The sequence below is a fragment of the Peromyscus eremicus genome, chromosome 5, assembly GCF_949786415.1.
Source record: "Peromyscus eremicus chromosome 5, PerEre_H2_v1, whole genome shotgun sequence".
Taxonomy (NCBI): Eukaryota; Metazoa; Chordata; class Mammalia; order Rodentia; family Cricetidae; genus Peromyscus; species Peromyscus eremicus.
The window spans coordinates 88,381,669-88,396,001 of NC_081420.1; the positions used below are offsets into that span (position 1 = coordinate 88,381,669).

At 52.3% G+C, this 14,333-nt stretch overlaps 1 protein-coding gene across 2 annotated transcripts; it reads left to right on the forward strand.

Moving 5' to 3' along the window:
• The first annotated feature begins 424 nt into the window (after nt 1–424).
• Kcng4 (potassium voltage-gated channel modifier subfamily G member 4) lies at nt 425–12,185 on the forward strand. Of its 2 annotated transcripts, none has more exons than XM_059263926.1 (3): nt 425–918; nt 2,678–3,475; nt 8,914–12,185. In XM_059263926.1, exons 2-3 carry the CDS (start codon nt 2,723–2,725, stop codon nt 9,682–9,684), a joined length of 1,524 nt encoding a protein of 507 aa, XP_059119909.1. In that variant the 5' UTR covers nt 425–918; nt 2,678–2,722; the 3' UTR covers nt 9,685–12,185. The 2 variants fall into 2 exon arrangements, with proteins under 2 accessions (XP_059119909.1, XP_059119908.1); XM_059263925.1 differs by having other exon boundaries at nt 427–918; nt 2,682–3,475.
• Nucleotides 12,186–14,333: the final 2,148 nt, after the last annotated feature.

The window sequence follows — 14,333 nt, forward strand, 5'->3', positions numbered from 1 at the left end:
AACTCCCTTATGGTGTCTCCCCACCTACACCAGGGGCCAAGCTCACAGGAGAAGCTTGTGGCTTGGATTTTATATCCTGGGAGCCCAGCCCCTCCGCCCCCTCCCCCCAGCTCATACATCTTTCACAGATAAGGAAATTGAGTATGAAGACACTAACCCACCTGCCTAAGGGGACTCACATTGGAGGCTGGAATCTGGCTCCAAGCCTCTTCATCCCTAACCCCTTAAGCCATCTCCTCGATACCGACCCTAGGCTCTGAGGCTGGGTCAGTCTGTCCCAACCTACAAACTTCCCTGCAACCGCTACTGAGGCATCTCCCCACCTTAGTGCACCATGAGCTTGCAATAGCCTGGTCCGCAAGTCCCTAGCTGCCCCAGCGTCTCCTGAGCTCAGCTCCTCCTCACAGAGGAGAGAGGGCAGACACTCTCCTTGCCTCCCTGGTGGTTGGCACAGCAGCCGCGGCACCCGCCTGCTGCCTGGCTGATGGAGAGATTAATCCTAAGCCCTTCCCGTCAGCACCTCCACCCCCCACCCCGGGCAGGACCATGCTGGCTGTCCCTGTGGGACTTGGAGCACCAAGTCCGCTGCTGAGGCAGGACAGCTGGCCCAGCTCCCTGCAGCATCCGGACCTTCAGCTCTCAGGAGGAAGGAGGACTTTGGGGGGGTCCTTCCAGAAAGCCACTCTGCACCCCTGCTCTTCTGCAGATTCAGAATGAATAAACTTCTGCTCTTTAGAGGAGGCCGGAGAAGGACTGGACACTGACTCTACCAGGGATGCTCTGTTGGCAGTTGCTTTTGGTTTTGTGTTTTTTCCCCCTACCTCTCTGACACAACACTGCCTCTTTCCTGATCACTGAGAAATGGGCTCCCCATGCCCGCCAGAGAACAGGCTGGGAACACACTTCCTAAGACAAGCGGTGAGTTGAACTTCAGAGGAACTTGTTTGTTCTGGGGTGGGGTGTCCTAGAGCAGTGACTGGGTTAAACAGCTTGGCAGAAGGGATGTTTGGAGTGAATTACTTCCCCCGGTTTCTGGAGGAGTTTTGCTGGCCAGCTGTTAGGCAGAGCAAAAACTGCAAAATCAGATCCGTTCAGTGGAAGGAGATGGAGCAAAATTCTGGCTCCGGACAGAACCCCAGGCCAGAAAGCCGAGTCTCGGGTCGGATTCAGGTTTGCCGTGTGACCTTGGACGAGTCCCTTCAGCACTCTAGGTCTTAGGTTTTGCTCTGGAAATTGAGAAAGCTTGGAAAGAACTCCCTGGATTTCAACACACTCCTCTCTCTGCGGGCTGCACTCCGCCCACTGGCTGTGTGCTGTGAACCAAGTAACGCATGCAAAATAACAGTACACTGCAGCGCAAGTGTGGAGCCCAGCGGGCCTGACTCGCTCCTCACTGTCCGCCGCCGGAATCCAGCAGGCTCGGAAACTGAAAGGCACTTTCATTTCCATTGGCTCCTGATTGGAGTGCCTCTCTCAATGGAAGGTTATAGGTGCCTGGAGACAGCTCTGGCTGGAATGAATAGTTGAAGAAATGGTCACACAATAGGGACGATGAGACATATTATAGAAATAGTTTTTTAAAAAATGTGAGCGAGCTAAAATAAAAAACGCTTGTCTTAAGCAGAGCCCCTAAATAGGTCTGTGATGTAGAGAGCATTTAGAAGCCTCTTTGCTCTGCAGATAAAAAAACTACAGCCCAGTGACGGAAGTAACCACTTCAAGGTCACACAGCAAGGGTGGCTGAGGCAAACACAAGATGCATGTCTGAGTAGGAAAGAGTTGTCCAAAGTGGGAGGTGTCCTCCACCCTCATAGCAGGGTCCTCTCAGAGAGAAAAGCAGGGGGTGAAGCTTTCATGGGGAGCTCCTGAGAGCCAGGTGACTGACAAGGCTGTCGTGGTCCCTGGCTCCTGAGCATTTGGTGGCTGACCATTGAGTCTTACTGAACTGCATTTGCTAAACAGCGGGCAAGATGCTGGGCTCAGTTTCCTCATCCACAAAGGTGAGCTGTGCCTGTCTGCCTCATGGGATGGTTGGCATGAGTCTGTTAAAGGAACTGGGTGTGCTGGAGCTCCTAGAAGTGACCATTATGGGCACTGCATGTGTGTTGCTCCTGACCTGACCTTGTTCTGGGCTCAACAGTGTGGGAACTCAAGCTTCCCCACTCACACAGGCCAAGCAGAGGGTCCAGAGAGACTGAGTCATTCCTCTGTGGTTCTCTGCAGAGAACACGGCCACACTGGCCCCCCCCCCCCCCCGCAGGGTTGACACAAGCTTTATCATTTGAGAAGAGAGAGGGGAAGCCACATGCTCAAGACCACACAGTCTGGGATGGCACAGTTCAGGACCCATTATTCACATCTCCATCCACAAGATGTCTGTGCTAGAAAGACAGAGATGTGCATGAAGTACCTCCTTAGTGTAGTGGGCAGCACATCTGTATCCTAGATGTACATGTTTCCACGGGGGTAGAGATGGGTCCAAAGGCATGGCCCAAGCATCTGGTAGGTGCCCAGTAAACAAGAAGTAAATACAAGGTTCAGAGATGGCTGGAGCAGCTGCGGCTACAGTACACAAATGCAACAATGTTTGTGCTGCGGCTATAATACACAAATGCAACAATGTTTGTACTACTGAGACTCATCCTCTCTTCCTTCTCTTGTTCTTCTTCCTCTGGAGGCAGACAAGTGAGCCCGCTGCTCCCTGGCCCCGCACTCTGTGGCAATGCCCATGTCTTCCAGAGACAGGCACCTACGTCCTGGACACCATCACTTTGGCTCCTGCAGCCCCTTGAGCCAACTCTGGCCTGGTCCAGAGCCTCAGTCAGTCAAGGGCCTTTACTACCGCAGGGCCCGGAAGGTGGGCACCCTGGACACCTCTCCAGAGGCCGACTTGAAGAAGGAGATCCTGGTGAACGTGGGTGGCCGGCGGTACCTGCTGCCCTGGAGCACCCTGGATGCCTTCCCGCTGAGCCGCCTGAGCAGGCTCCGTCTGTGTCGCAGCTATGAGGAGATCACACAGCTCTGTGATGACTATGATGAGAACAGCCAGGAGTTCTTCTTTGACAGGAGCCCCAGCGCTTTCGGGGTGATTGTGAGCTTCCTGGCCGCGGGAAAGCTGGTGCTTCTGCGGGAGATGTGCGCACTGTCCTTCCGGGAGGAGCTGAGCTACTGGGGCATCGAGGAAGCCAACCTGGAACGCTGCTGCCTGCGCAAGCTCATGAAGAAGCTGGAGGAGGTGGCCGAGCTGCGGCGGGAGGAGGCTATGCAGCGCCAGCAGCAGCACCAGACCTGCCACTCCGAAGTGCACGCTTCACGATGGGCCCGCAGCATGAACCAGCTGCGAGAGATGGTGGAGGACCCACAGTCAGGGCTGCCTGGGAAAGTCTTTGCCTGCCTCTCCATTCTCTTCGTGGCCACCACGGCTGTCAGTCTGTGTGTGAGCACCATGCCCGACTTCAGAGCTGAGGAGGACAAGGTGAGTGGTTGCCCATCAGGGACCATGGCGCAGCCCAGGGACACTTAGGGAACCATGGAAATAGTTGTTTTTTGTTTTTTTTTTTTTGAGATAGGGCCTCGTGTAGTCCAGGCTGGCCTCACCTTGCTCAAGGAAGCCTTAAACCTCAGATCTTCCTGCCTATATTGGCTGAATGTTGGGATTACAAGTGTGCACCACCAAACCCTGTTTTATGTAGGGCTGGGAATTGAATCTGGGGCTTCCTGCATGCTAGGCAAGCTCTCTAACCACTGAGCTCCAGCTCCAGCCCTTTTGTTGTTGTTTTAAGTAGAGGGCTAAAGAGATCTGTTGGCCCCCCGGTGTTCTCCTCTCCTTCTCCTTTTCTTTCTCCTTCCAGCCACACAGCCACACTAGCAGCCACGGAGCAAGAAGGAAAGAAAGGAATATAGCATAGAGAAAGATAAAAGCCCAGAGTCAAAAGGTAGATGGGATAATTTAAGAAAAGTTGGCTAGAAATAAGCCAAGTTAAGGCTGGGCATTCATATGTAAGAATAAGTCTCCAAGTATTTATTTGGGTGGGAGCTGGGTGGCAGGTCCCACAAAGAGCAAAGAGTTTAAAAAACAAACAAACAACAACAACAAAAAACCCCACCAACTACACACAGGTAGAATGTTTCCTCTGGGTCAAGGTCACTTTAGTTTAAGATGTTTTAATAAAGGAGGGAAAAGAGAGAAGAAAGATCAAGGAACAAGAGAGGAAGGAGAGGGGCCAGCCACCTCTCTTACTCCTATTTGTTCTCTCTGCCTGCCAGCCCCACCTATCCTTTCTCCTGCCTTGCTATTGGCCGTTCAGTTCTTTATTAGACCATCAGGTGTTTTAGACAGGCACAGTAACACAGCTTCACAGAGTTAAACAAATGCAACATAAAAGAATGCCACACATCTTTGCATCATTAAACAAACATAACACAACTCCTGTACATTCCCACACTCTCTTTGCAGAGAGCTGTGAGACACCAAGGACCCCAGGAGCCATATGGGCCATGTCCTAATCCACTTTCCGTGGCTGGGATAAACATCCTGATTGAACACAGTTGGAGAGGAAAGGGTTGATTTGGCTCCCCCTTCTAGATCACAGGCCATCAGTGAGAGAAGTTAGGGCAGGAACTCAAGCAGGAACCTGAAGCAGGAACCAGAGAGGAGGAGGAGGAGGCTACTTACTGGCCAGCTACCGTTCAGCCAGCTTTCTTACACAGCCCAGGGCCCCCTGTCTAGGGATGGTGCCACCCACAGTAGGCTGGGCCCTCCTACATACAGGGCAATCTGATCAAGGCAATTCCTCAACTGAGACTCTCTAAGAGTCTCTCGGCTTTGTAAAGTCGACAGCTGAAGCTAACTTCAGAAATGAAACGGGAACCTGCATTTGTTAGGAGGGTGGCTGAAGGGCTTGAAACCAGAACGAGACAGTTTCCTAAGGTAGAACATTGCTTCTCTCCAACTTCACAGTGCAGTTCTTATCACTGGACCCTCCATCTATATTAGATTATAATAGACAAAGAAGGCAGATTTAAAACACACACACATACTCACACCACATGCATACACATGTACACACACACACACATACACACACAACACACATTGCTTTCTTACAGATGTGCCCCACACAATACAGTAGGACCAGAGAACATTCCAGTTAGAGAACCACCATGCGCAAATATTTGTTGAACAAAATGTGTTTCATCTGACTGACCAAAGTTTTCTACGAAAGAAAAAGATATGTAACATTCAAATCCTCAACCTTTTAAACAGCTGACCCCTGCCCAGAGACTGTAGTCGCAATCAGGAGCACCCCCTACCCCCACCAGTCTTTAGCACAAAACATGCGATGGAAAAGCCTGCTTGCCCATGGGAATATCTACACGTGGATTTTGCTTCTGAAAATTAGGGCAGAGTAAGCAGTATCCTTACACTGGGTCGCAGCTGTTGAAGAATCACACCTGGTCTCCACACATGTGCCCTTCTTCAGGGAGAGGAGACAGTGTGGGGAAGCCAGGAGTTTCCCTGTGCAGAGAGGTGGGGTGTTGCAGGGCCTAATGCTTTGAAAATTACCAAAATATAAACCCAAGCTGGGCTTAACGCTACTGGGGAAATCAAGTTAGGGGCAGGTCACCAGTGTGCAGTCCTGAGCAGCCCAGAGCTGTCCCTGAGAAACTGGCGGCTGTGTTCCATGGGATAAGAGGGATTCATGTCCAGAGACAGCCACAGCGTCCTTGTGCTTACTCTCTGATGGAGCCACCTTTGATAGGCTGCCCTAATACACCCCGAGAGTCACAGCCTCTGGAGAGTCTATGCTCTTGTTGGGGATTATAATTCAGAGAGGCTGAGGCCAGGCAATCTTAGGATCTTTGTTCTTTCGTGACAGTGCCCTGACGTTTACATAGACAGCGGTGTTCTCTCTAATATATGCCTTGTATTTCTTATCTGTCCTCAGGGGACAGCAGGCAGGCGGAGAGCGGCTCTATTTAGCCAGCCAGCTGTTAAGGCTGGCCAGCTTCTCCTGAGGAGAGCCAAAGGGCATGTCGATTCAATGACACCCTGAGGAACTCAGACCCTGGGGATGTGACCCATGGAAACCCAGATTCCTTTGCCCTGCCACAGCTGCCATCTGGCTATGCGGTGCTTGCTGGGTCATAGGTACATTGGTTGATGATCTATGTGATGTTTCCACTTGTTGGCTGGGGGCTGGAGCTCAGTTGGTAGAGTGCTTGCCCGGCCTGCCCGGAGCTTTGATCCCTAGCAGTGGCTAAACCTAGCGTGGTAGCACACACCTGTAATCCCAGTCCCGGGAAGGTAGAGGCAGGAGGATCAGGAGTTCAAGGTCATCCTTGACTACAGAGAAAGTATGGAATGCTGTGTCCATTCCTGTATGTATATTTTCATTCCTCTTGGGTGTGAGTACATAGGCGTGACCTTGCTGAGTCTTGAGTGTGCGTTTAACCTCTGGAGAAGCTGCCAGGTTGTTCCTTAAATTCAAGTTCCCTGCAACCCAGTCCAGCAGGGTGTGTGTGTGTGTGTGTGTGTGTGTGTGTGTGTGTGTCAAAGGACAACTTTCCGGAGCTGTTTTTCCCTTCCACCATGTGGGTCTAGGCAGGTGTGTGTGTGTGTGTGTGTGCGTGCGTGCGTGCGTGCGTGCGTGTGTGTGTGTGTGTGTGTGTGTGTGTGTGTGTGTGTGTGTGTAGGTCAAAGGACAACTTTCCGGAGCTGTTTTTCCCTTCCACCATGTGGGTCTAGGCAGGTTGTCAAGCTCGGCTTGGCGGCAAAAGCTTTAACTCCCCGAGCCGTCTTGCCAGGCCCTCTTTTAATCATGGTTTTCAGGCACACACATCAAAACTTCTTAAAAAAAAAAAAAAAAGACACGCCCCCACAACCCTACTCCTGTCAATCTAGACTATTTCCGCCACCCCAGAAGTTCCCCTGGGCCCCTTCGCAGTCAACCCAGGGTTCTCTGAGCAGCTGTTTTGATGGTTGGAGTCCTGGAGGTGAGCCTGGCCTAGTCCTCAGTGTTGCCTGTCTGTGGCCTCTGGCTTGCTAGGCCCTGTGTGCCTGTGTGGCTCTTAGATTTCTACGGAAGCCTCCTCAGGCCTGGCTCGCCTTGACTCCAGGAATGAGCAACGCTTTCCTCACTACCACCAGGCACAAGGCACACAGCACGGAGGCTAATTCCCACCCTTTGCCTGGGATCGGGGGAATCCCCAAACCAGATTTTTCTGTGCCCAAATCCAGAAGGATGAGAACAGTGTGGACCAAAGTGCCCCAGCCCCAATGGCCAATCTTCCTCAGAGAGGAAGAAGTATTTTGTTTTTGATATTTGTCCTTTTCCCTTTCCTTCAAATATTGGCAGGGGTCCTCAGCTGGAGCCCCTACATCTGTCCTGGGTATCCCAGCATGGCTGCAGAGATGCCAGCTCTCGAAGGCAGGTACCAGGCTGGTTAGGATGCAGGGCAGAGCAGGATGCAGGTGGAGTGACTAGGCAGAGCCAGCCTGCTGCAGTGCAGGGAGGCCGGGAGCCCAGACCAGGGGAGGGAGGACAGGGTGTACATGGCTGGAATACCCAAACACCAACACCAGAGGCAGAAGCTCAGTCTGCTGGTCACTGATCTGGAGATGGTATTCCCAGGTCTGAAGAGCCTCTAAAGCTAAGGAAAATTCCCAGATGTCTGTAAGAAACAGGCCTTGTAGGAAAGGCAGCCCAGAGTCTAAGTCTTCTGAGGATTCCGAAGTCAAGGGGGAGATAACCCCAAGATCCCATGCCTGAGCTCGGCTCCAAGGTTTTGGGTTCATGATGGACCCAAGAATCTGTCTTTGTAGCTGGCACCCTGCTTGTGTTCCACTCTCTTCATCAAAAAACAGAGCCCAGAGACAGATAGGGACCTCCTCTAGATTGCACAGCACGTTTGTGGAAAGCCTGAAGAATCCAGCCCCAAAGCTCTGAGGTTATCCAGGGTCCTGATGCAAATGTCTGAGGAAGCCCTCTCAGTGGTTTGGAAAACATTTTCTATTTCCTATGGAATGCCAGCCTCCTGCTGGCTAAGCAGGCTGCCGCCTGTGACAGTGTATCACGTGTGTATCTGCTGGGTTCAGCACCTTCATAGCTCTTCATAGCTGCTGTAGACGTGATTCCATCCTTTACCGCAGTCCCTTAGGGCAATGACTCCTGGAAGTCCAAGGAGGATCAGTAACTTCCTGAGTGAGTGAGAGTGTTGACGGGGATGTGACCCTGGGCCACACACACTCAGGGCTTCATCTCAATGGTATCCTTTAGCTCTGACCCTGGAAGGGACCAGATGGAAGTCAGCGAGAAAGCTTCCCAGCCCTGGGCAGGCCAACAGGGCTTGGAGTGGTTTGGCCATTTTCTTCCTTTTTTTTTTTTTTTTTTTTTTTGATAGACAGACAAAAACATTTCAATTTAGGACTCCTTGGGCTTGGGCACTGGAAGCAATTTCTTTTCTTACTTCAGAGCATTTAAATCTTAAACCCCCACAGTTTTCAATGTTTTGCTTTGTCCATAGTCACGTGGCTCAGTCATATATTTGCTCATGGGCTTGCTGGCCAGCTAGCGTAGCTCCTTTGGCAAGGCCCAGGCCAGTAAGAGACCCTGTCTCAAAAGAGAAAACAAAAATCCCATAAAACAAGGCGGACAGAGTCTGAAGAATGACAGCCCCGATTGTTTTCTGGCCATCACGGTACACACACAGTACACCTAGGAAGGCTTTCAGAGGGAAGCCATTTTCTCACACCCTACCATGAAGCTACTTCACTGTGCCTTCACCATGGCCGGCTGTCCCTCTGAAGCCACAAGCCCAGATAAATTCTTCCTCCCTTGAGCTGCTGTGCCATTGTGCCAGGGTTTGAGGAAAACTGACTAACCCATTGCTTCTGTGGCCCTCTCACCCCAGGGAGAATGCACAAGAAAGTGCTACTACATCTTCGTGGTGGAGACCATCTGTGTGGCCTGGTTCTCCCTGGAGTTCTGTCTGCGTTTTGCCCAGGCCCGGAACAAATGCCAGTTCTTCCGTGGGCCCCTGAATGTCATCGACATTCTGGCCATCTCTCCATACTACGTGTCTCTTGTGGTGTCTGAGGAGTCTCCGGAGGCAGGCGAGAGGCTGAGTGGCAGCTCCTACCTGGAGAAAGTGGGGCTGGTCCTGCGTGTTTTGCGGGCGCTCCGCATCCTCTACGTGATGCGCCTGGCCCGTCACTCACTGGGGCTGCAGACGCTGGGCCTCACGGTGCGCCGCTGCGCCCGGGAGTTTGGCCTTCTGCTGCTCTTTCTGGGTGTGGCGGTCACCCTCTTCTCCCCTTTAGTCTACGTGGCCGAGAATGAGTCTGGAAGGGTCCTAGAGTTCACCAGCATCCCCGCATCCTACTGGTGGGCCATCATCTCCATGACCACGGTAGGCTATGGGGACATGGTCCCTCGCAGTGTGCCGGGCCAGATGGTGGCTCTGAGCAGCATCCTTAGTGGTATCCTCATCATGGCCTTCCCAGCCACATCCATCTTTCATACCTTCTCCCATTCCTACCTGGAGCTGAAGCGGGAGCAGGAGCAGGTCCAGGCCCGCCTCCGGCGTCTTCAGAACACAAACTCGGCCAGCGAAAGGGAGCTTCTGAGCGATGTGGATGATCTGGTCCCCGAGGGCCTGGCCTCCCCTGTATGCTACGTGTAATGCCCACCATCTTAGGAATGTGCAATAATATCAACCCATCCCATGGCTGAGACAAGCTCTCTCACCTCTCCTCTCCTGTGGACCATCTGGGGGTGTGTCCTCAGAATACTGACTTCCAAAGCAGGAAAGGTGCCAGGCCATGACACCATTGGTGTGATCCTGAGCACATCCCTTGTCCTTCCCCAGATCCCTGCCAGCCACTGGGCACAGCCCATCTAGACTAGGTCAGTGTCCCTGGGTTCTTTTCCCTTCCTTGCATACTCTGTGATAATCCACCCTGGGTTCTGGATGCTCATTGAACTGACCACCACTAGTAGCCAAAACCAGAGTCTGCCAATTTTCACCTTCTCCCCTAGACTCCCTGTCCTGGTCCATGCTACCCCTGGGAATTAGAGAGCTCTGGCACTGAGACCTGCTCAAAGCTCCACATAGCCTGCAAGGCTTCCAAGAGGATCATGTGTTCTCTTACTTCCTGCCACCGCCAACCAAATAATTTCCAAATGTGGTGGAAGTACTCACTGTTCTGGAAGCTCTTAGCCAAGAAGGCAGTCCTGGCCATTACAGCAAATCCTGCCAGGGTCTCATGGTGGCAAGTCTGCTGTCACCTATGACATGCCTGGAGACTTGGGCTGCAGGGCCACTTGCAAGTGCCCAGTTGGCCAGCTGGACTCTTGGTGGACACTCGCTAGTTGTACAGCTCTTAGCCTCGACAAGGAGACTCTAAGAACTGTACAATGTCCTTTCAGAGAACAGCAGCACCAGGAGGAACCTCAGCTTTCCATGGTCAGCTAAACACCACTGACTGGCATAGCTCAGCAGGACAGCCTCAGGCCTGCCTGGTTCTAGCTCCCTGCATCTGACCTCCACTGATGGAGGATGGGCACTCCTGGTGTCTGTGTGCGTCCATGTATCCACGTGCTCATCTGTCAGCAGACTCAGCCCTTGGATCCACAGAGGAGGCGGCTTGCTAGGAACGTGACTTACAGAGACAAACCAGAAAGAAGCCGAGACCTCTGAGCAGCCAGTGCACCCAAAGTTTCCCATGACACAGGTCTAACGCTGGAGCGGCACTCGGAGGAACAGAGTAGGCTAGGATAAGGAGGTGATGGATCTCAGAGCCTTACGGAAGACAGCACTGTGGCTGTACTGGGGGTGAGGACAAGGACGACGGTCCAAGCTCAAGTGGGAGTGTCATCCATCCAGGAATGACCGGTGGGTTCACCTTCTCCACGTCACTACCCATCTGGCACAGCACACCTAGAAGACATCTCTGTGGCACTTCTCAGGAGTGACAGACACAGCTGCACCATCATTCAATATTGACTGTAAGGCCATTGGAGAAAATATAGGGGGCACAAGTGCAGTGAGATAGACTGGCCCTTGTGAATCTGACATGACTCATGTGTGGGTACAGGCAATACTGCAGGCCTGCTCACACATGCCTGGCTGTTGGTCCTGCCAGTGTTGAGCTGAGCCTGCTGTGTGCCAGGCTCACACTTCCCCTGACTGCAGCACATAGCCGATGACTGCCCAGAGAAACCCCAACATCTAACCTAAAGTACATCTTGCCCACGTGGGAACTCTCACATTCTCTGACTCCCCCCAACAGATACATACACATACACACACACACACACACACACACACACACACACACACACACGTCTCCATCTCTCTAGACCTCAAGGTCTGGAGAGCACCCTTAGTTCTTACCAAGCTCACATGTCTCAAGCAAGCCTTTTGTATCACACTAGGAGAGCTGATGCCTTGAGGAGGCCCAAGGCGTGCTGCTCTGCTCCAGGATTCAGTTAGCAGAGTCCTTGGGGTACCTGGATGTATTCTGGGAGCATATCAAAAGTAACTATATTAATCTTTTATGCCAGGTTAGTTTTTGTTTGTTTTGAGACAGGATCTCACAGTGTAGTCCAGGCTATCTTTGAACTTGTAATCCTCCCGGCTCAGCCCTCTGGCTCCCAAGCTGACATTTTTATAGCTGTTATTAGGCAAAACACTAAACAGTCAGTTTTTCCTTTATGCTCTTAAGAGAAGACAGCATGGGTACTATCTGAGGCCTGGGGGTTTCACACTGTCTATGACTATGGGCAGGTCCCTTTGCCTCCTTGTAAACCACTGTGGGCCAGATCTATGGTTCTCTAGCTGACGTTCCACAGAACACTCTTGGGGGCTGGAAGACCAGCCAAATGGGCAGAGGGCCCAATGGCTGATGATCGCACACTCACAACAGCTAGACGAATACAAAAATGTCTAAACAGCTCCTCTCCTCCAGGGCAGGGTTATCCACAAATCACAGTTCTGAGGTGTTGCGCTCACGCTGGAACCAGAGAAGAAGCCACTGGGGACCTGGTCCCTTGTCGGATCTGCATCTATCCCTCTCCTCTGACTGAGGCCTCATCTGCATCACATGCTTGCTGCGATGTTTCCCAGCAGCGTGTCTGGCTCTCACCAGGCATCCCCACAGTTCTCCGTGCCACCCAAATGTACCAGAGGGAGGAACAGTGTTGGTTGAAGGTCTTTCTAGCCACTCAGGGTTGAGCCCAGCAGGAGGAAGATGAGTTAATTCTTCAATGAAAGGGACTCAAGGAGGATCCTGACTTGGGACTGTGCCAAGACCAAGGGCTACTTCCAGAGCTTCTGGGGCTGCACCATGGCAGTCCCATCAGAAGATGACCAGTGTGTGCCTGAAGGGCAAATGTGTCTCTGGATGAAAACGTGCTTCAGAGGGTAGAGTGTCGCTGATTTCATTCCTTCTCAAAGGAAGACTCTCCAAACAAGGTAAGGAGCTCTAATATCCATCAACGCTCTCTTGGAAAATGGAGAGACCAAGGTTTAGAGAGGGAAAACCACCTGCCTAAGGCCACACAGCTGGCTCATCTTATATTCAAGAATCTTGACTCCTAGCAGAGCCTTTTCTAGTCCACTCTGCCTCCACCTTGGGCTCGTGGGAAGCAGGGCCTGGCCTCGGAGAATGTGCTTGAGAAGAAAAGAAAGCAGCGGTTTGCCACACTGTCCTGAGCTGAGGGGCAGAGATACTGCGATGTATCCTGGGCAGATTGTACAACACGAGACATGGGAATGGACCTGCCGGACCTGCTCTTCCTCACATATCCCATGGAGATCCTGCAGGGGGCCACTAGTCCTTCCCAGCATGAGCAACTGGGCTTCTAGGAACTCACTGCAACCGCTTCTAACCTGGAGGTGAACTGGGAAGGCCACACAGAAAGGGATGCTCCAGCATTCAGTCTGTGGACGGTCCACCATCTCCCAAGCCTGGCAGCCCATTCCAGATTCACCTGCCTGCAAAGATCCTTTCCTGCCACCAGATTTCCATCACTCAGGTACCACACCACACCCTTTCCCTTGGTGCACTGTATGGCCCACTGTGGACACTCTCCACATCTCCCAGTCCTCATAGACACATGTAACAGGGGACACTTTCTAGGTGGTCACTGGTACCCAGCCTGTGGGTTTGTAATGATTTGTGTGGAGAATATGTCAGATGCCGTGAGTCCCAGCAAATCTCCCCACCCCAGAAGAAAGAGGAAGAGGGTTACTATCAATGAGGGGCAGTTCTTTTCTTTGGGAGGTGATCCCAGGACACACTATGGAAGAGTAGAGACAGAGGAAGGGGAGGAAGGACCCAGGGAGAGCTGGCCTGGCCCAAAGATTGAAATACAGCAGTAACATTAGATCTGCCTACTGCTTGGCTGGCCACATTGAAGGGCCTCTGTGAAGAGAACATATCCTTCTTGAAGGTAAATGAGTCCCCGAGACTCAGCATCCCCAAACCTGGGAAGCTTCGCAGATTCTAAAGTGGGACCTTAATGGTCTCAGGGTCCCGCTTTTGTCTTTGCAAGTGTGGACAGGAAGGACCAAGGAGGGGGTGTGACTTAGGAGACACACCCCCAGGTCGGGCACAGCCAGACTCAGCCCAGCCTCTGGACTGCCAGCTCTAGAGCTTCCAGCCCTGGGCGGCCTGGTCTCTGCCTAGTGCCTGTCTTTACACAGCTTTGACATCTAGCCAAGGGGCACCTCCCAGAATACAATGTCGGTTAAAAATAAAACAAAAGGCACCAGCCCTTCCCTGTAGCAGCCTGCTTCCGAGGACACATAGGGAACTCAGAGCCACCACTTTGGGACCTGCTGTAAGGAGGACACAGCCAAGGGGGTCACAGGCACCATGTGACACAACTCGGGACAGTGTGGGCCCTGAGCTAAATATAGCCTCCATTGTATTTGCAGTGACCTGCCAAATGTAGACCCCTGTGGAGCCCGAGGTGCCACCTGCACTTTCTGGGTGAGCTTTTGGGACCCTGCACACTTCTGAATTAAACGTTAAATGACATTACAAAGAGGTACATGATGTCTCTGGTGTATCAGCGCCAGCCTAGTCACTGGGGGTCGACCTTGGGGTCATGAAAGGGTTCTCTGAGGGGAGAAGGGTAGGAGCCAGACCACCCATCCCAAGCCATCTGAAAGGCTTAAGTCAGAGGATAGATAGAAGTCAGGTGTGGTGGCAAACACCTGTAATCCTAGTACTCCGGAGGACTCTCATAAGTTCCAGACAAGGTTGGGCTCTATAGAAAGTCTGACTAGCCTGGGCTACATAGAGACTCTGAGGCCAGCCTGGG

Coding starts and splice junctions, on each gene's coding strand:
- Kcng4 (XM_059263926.1), top strand. CDS start 2,723: ATGCCCATGTCTTCCAGAGACAGGCACCTACGTCCTGGACACCATCAC. Junction 3,476..8,913: donor TCAGAGCTGAGGAGGACAAG/GTGAGTGGTTGC, acceptor CTCTCACCCCAG/GGAGAATGCACAAGAAAGTG.